The sequence below is a fragment of the Limulus polyphemus genome, unplaced genomic scaffold (genome assembly GCF_000517525.1).
Source record: "Limulus polyphemus unplaced genomic scaffold, Limulus_polyphemus-2.1.2 Scaffold2050, whole genome shotgun sequence".
Lineage (NCBI taxonomy): Eukaryota > Metazoa > Arthropoda > Merostomata > Xiphosura > Limulidae > Limulus > Limulus polyphemus.
This window is the reverse complement of record NW_013667660.1, coordinates 162320-167577: the sequence shown is the minus strand read 5'-3', so window position 1 is coordinate 167577 and position 5258 is coordinate 162320. Positions and strand designations below refer to the sequence as shown.

The 5258-nt window shown below is 30.0% G+C and overlaps 1 protein-coding gene across 1 annotated transcript in view; it reads right to left on the bottom strand.

Annotated features, from left to right (window-relative positions):
* The window catches only part of LOC106465786 (protein O-linked-mannose beta-1,2-N-acetylglucosaminyltransferase 1-like), a 106847-nt gene that overhangs the window by 20690 nt on the left and 80899 nt on the right, over nucleotides 1-5258 (bottom strand). Inside the window, exons 4-6 of the mRNA XM_013926019.2 lie at nucleotides 4075-4171; nucleotides 834-967; nucleotides 420-485 (exon numbers count right to left, since the gene is read on the bottom strand). Coding sequence (XP_013781473.2) covers nucleotides 420-485; nucleotides 834-967; nucleotides 4075-4171 — 297 coding nt within the window. The remainder of the gene's footprint in view (nucleotides 1-419; nucleotides 486-833; nucleotides 968-4074; nucleotides 4172-5258) is intronic.

Below are 5258 nucleotides of genomic sequence, written 5' to 3'. Positions count from 1 at the left end.
AATAAAACATGATATTACTGTGTTACACTTACAGTAGCTTCGTTAAAATAATACAGGATACTGTGTAAAACTTACAGTAGCTTCGTTAAAATAATACAGGATACTTTGTAAAACTTACAGTAGCTTCGTTAAAATAATACAGGATACTGTGTAAAACTTACAGTAGCTTAGTTAAAATAATACAGGATACTTTGTAAAACTTCCAGTAGCTTTGTTAAAATAATACAGGATACTTTGTAAAACTTCCAGTAGCTTCATTAAAATAATACAGGATACTGTGTAAAACTTACAGTAGCTTGGTTAAAATAATACAGGATACTTTGTAAAACTTACAGTAGCTTCGTTAAAATAATACAGGATACTTTGTAAAACTTACAGTAGCTTTGTTAAAATAATACAGGATACTGTGTAAAACTTACAGTAGCTTGATTAAGCACCAGAACATGTATTCCTCTTCCTTTATTATCTTCAGCATCTTCCAAAATCTAGATGAAACAAACCAGAAAAAAATTACAAGTTCACATTGAATCAATTGTTACAGTTAATAATCATAGGCTACAAACAGTAACACAAGTTCAACAGAAAAGTCAGTCTTGATTAAGTCTACATATTTTCAGATATCATTACCAAGTGAGAAAAAGAAATGTTTAAAGAGCACAGTAAACAGGTGATATTGTAGAGAAACTCTTTTAAAAGCACCACTTTTATTACTAATGGTTATTCAAACAATCTAAAGTTTGTGGCACATTTTAAAACAAAGACAATAATATTCTTCCTAATCTTTTATTTCTACACAAGACAGGTGTAAACTTAAATAAAACTAAAGCACTTACTGTAGCACCATCTACAGACACTGAAACTTTGGACTGGCTTGAAACTACTTCTATTGTTAATGTTTTTGGTAAGCTTTCCTGAAGCCGCAAACTGTTATACCGTTTTTCTGCACCAGATATTCCTCCTGGATCATCTGTTATTTATGGAAATTGAAGAGATAAGATTAAAATGTCTGAGCTGCTCTTTTATATACATATATACTTCTTTATTAAAGCACAGATAATACTGGAATAATCTAGAAATTTAAAGTGCTTTATGGTTTTGATTACAAATTTCTATTTAGTCCTGACTCAATAAAAGGATCCATGGAGTATACCAAAAATAACTAGAAAACTGTATTTCTTCGGTTTTTAAATTCATCAAAAATATTGTCTTCCAATTATCCAACCTAACAATAATCAGAAGACTGCTAATTTTCTGAGCATGGTCATAAAACAATTATCCACAAGACTATCATATTTCAGAACCCAATCCTCAAGCATTATCCAGAACTTGTACATACAACAAGTATTCTTGAAAATCAACAGTAATTCTGTCATTCACTAGTTTTCAATTTAGGGACAGTAAATGCTAGGCAAAGCACATAAAAAATGAAGGAGAAAAAAAGCTTGTGTTGCTTACATTCCAGAATTATTAAATAATGGTGATATTTCATCCTTTCATTTATTTTTTTTTTTCTATATTTGGGTTTAAAAGAAATTTATGCTGTTATTAGTTTGAAAACTTCTAACATTGAAAAATAAGCATTTTTGTATACATACATAACTAATAAATAAGTCTGGTATCTGTTTTATAAAACTACTTTACAAAAGATAGTATTGTTAAGTTTTCCGATATTCCTAGAAGCTTCAATTTATTCTATCCCACCATTTCAAACTTCTGTTTTGTAATATGAAAACAAATGTGTGTTAAAATTTAATGTATGTACGCATGTTGATATTTGAGATTATAACATTGGTTCTCATTTCCTAAAAGCTTTTGTGTGACATTACACTGATTTGTGGAAAGATGCGACAAGAAAAAACCCTGAAAATTACTAACATAACACCTTCATCATATGTGAAAAAGAGCAGTATTTATGAGGCAAGGTTTCAGGGGATGTATAGAAGATGAATGGAAAAAGTCCATAATAAAAGTTCTCTGTAAGCCCCTTTTTGAAACTTGATGTATAAAAAAACCTAGTTACTAACCAAGTTTCATAGTTCATTCCACTACTCATTAAAACTTTCATCTGATTTTTTCTAAGTATCATTTACTAAAGTGGAAAAGTTCATTTCTATCAATTAGAAAAAAAATTAAATCAACAATGTGTTATAAATAACCTGTTTAATCACATCTTGAACCAAAACCAAGCAACAAAGGAAAAGCTTAATATATGACACAATATTTAAACATTACAACCACATACATCTCCATATCTTTTTCTTACACTTCCAGTTCCTCATAATATGAGTCATATGATTATAACCCAGTCAGATAATTCAATTTTTTAGTGAACTTCCTAATTATCAAATCCATGTTGATTACCTACAGCAGACTCCCTGACGTGTAGAGTAACAAACAATTACTTGGAAATCGTGTAGCCCATGGCAAGCACCGAGCTGTTTGTAGTCCAAAGTATTCTACTTCTGTCCTAGTATTATATTATTACAAGCCTGCTTATTGGTTGCATGATAATAACTGTCACCAGAACACAACTTACTGATGTTTAAAGCTACAGCTTACATTATGGTGCTATTAAGTACACAAACCAAGTGTTCTGATTTTTCTATGAGGATAAAACAGTTACTTCTAGGACAAGACTGTCATTTATAAAAAGTTACTGATATATGAAAGTATTGTTGTAAAAAATGCTATTTTTAGGTATTATAGTTTTTACTCTAAGCATTTCAAGTGCCATCAAGTATATAATGAATTTGTGCACAGTTTCAAGAAAACTACAAAAAAATTAATAGCATAAAAAAATAAAGGACTACCTAATCTTATTCTTACACATGTATTCCATAACACATTAAATAACACAGATTTTTCATAACTAGCAAGTACGAAGCACTACGCAAATAATTTTGCTATATTCTTACACATGTATTCCATAACACATTAAATAACACAGATTTTTCATAACTAGCAAGTACGAAGCACTACGCAAATAATTTTGCTATAGTGGACTGGAGTGTCGATATAAAACTAAATGTTGCTTCAGAGAGCAAATGTTATAATTATGTTGATGCATATTAAATCTGATTTCTTTTCACAATAAAATAGTTTGATGTTATCCTTATGCAAGTATGAGAAAAAAAAACTTTTTAAAATTAAGGAACTACGAGACTATCAAAACGATCTTTTTCACATATATCAATTAAAGCCTCCTTGCTCAGTAAACTAGAGCTCTGTCAGATCAGATAAGGAAATTTTGTCAGTAAACATTAATTACTACAGTTACACATGCCTGGCTTTATTAACTTATTTTTCCAATTACCAATTTTACAGAATTATAATAATCATAAAGAAAGTGATAAATAAAACAACTTACAGCAGAAGGTACGATTTGTTATGTTAATTTAATTTACATTAACATATATATTTAATCACTATTATCTAAACTAAAAAATTAAAATACAAAAAGTGTCAAACTTCCTTTCCAAATTCTGATTAACTATTTCAATTCACTCTCTTTCTGGAACACTTGAAGTTTTTTTTTTTTACAAATTGATATTACTTTTACTGTCAATAGCTATTACCCATAAGTTAAATTTTAAGTTAGCATATGTATTTATTTAGAATAATGATCAATGCATCTTCATTTATCTGCATCACAGTTTTCAACCACCAGTACATGGAATGGTACTTCTTTTTCAGAGCCACTTTGCCAGTTTGTGGGATTTCACAAAAACAAAAAAGGATTTGCCAGAACATTCATATGTAAAATTGTAGAGGTTTTTCACCGTCTTTGCATTCTAGTTGTCCCCGACAGTTTAGGGAGACAGCGGGCTGGTCCCTGATATTGAAAAGGTTGAGAAATGCTGGAAATTCAAAAATTCAATTAGAGACAAAAATATGAAACCCTGTAATGCAAGTGCTTTTCAAAGGTGCACCTTTTGAATGCATCCAGGTTACAGAGTTTTGTATTTTTGTCTTCATTTATCTTGGGTAACCATGAAGAAACATTTGTTAATGAACATCCAAACACTTACAACATTATAAACCTGAAAACAGGAAATGGACAAAAAATAATCAAACCTGACTCTGCTGATTCCTGTTGAAGCTTTCGACTAGTGTCCAAGATAAACAGGACATTAATTACCACTGTAACCATCAATATGATCAGGAGGACAAGCTGTAAACAACACAAACATTATTCATTACTATAAACCAAAATCTTTAGTGCTATTATAATTGTAATTACAAACAATAACTGTTGTAGACTGTAGTTAAAAGATAAAGATAAGAAATACAGTCAATCATCTACAAAAAGTAGAAATGAATTATAACAATCATTGAAATAAACAGCAAAAATGCACATTGGTCTATAATAAGCAATTGAAATAACAAACAAACATGCACACTGGTCTATAATAAGCAATTGAAATAACAAACAAACAAACATGCACACTGGTCTATAATAAGTAATTGAAATAACAAACAAACATGCACACTGGTCTATAATAGGCACTGAAATAACAAAAATGCACACTGGTCTATAAAAGGCACTGAAATAACAAACATGCACAGTGATCTATAATAAGCATTGAAATAACAAAAATGCACACTGGTCTATAATAAGCATTGAAATAAAAAAATGCACACTGGTCTATAATAAGCTCTGAAATAAAAATGCACACTGGCCAATAATAAGCACTGAAATAACAAAAATGCACATTGGTCTATAATAAGCAAATGAAATAACAAAAATGCACAGAGTCTATAATAAGCAATTGAAATAACAAACAAACATGCACACTGATCTATAATAAGCAATTGAAATAACAAACAAACATGCACACTGGTCTATAATAAGCAATTGAAATAACAAACAAACAAACATGCACATTGGTCTATAATAAGTAATTGAAATAATAAAAATGCACAGGGTCTATAATAAGCAATTGAAATAACAAAAATGCACAGGGTCTATAATAAGCAACTGAAATAACAAAAATGCACAGGGTCTATAATAAGCAACTGAAATAACAAAAATGCACAGGGTCTCTAATATGAAATTGAAATAGCAAACAAACATGCACACTGGTCTATAATAAGCACTGAAGTAACAAACATGCACATTGGGCCTATAATAAGCACCAAAGTAACAAACATGCACACTGGTCTATAATAAGCACCAAAGTAACAAACATGCACACCAGTCTATAATAAGCACCAAAGTAACAAACATGCACACCAGTCTATAATAAGCACCAAAGTAG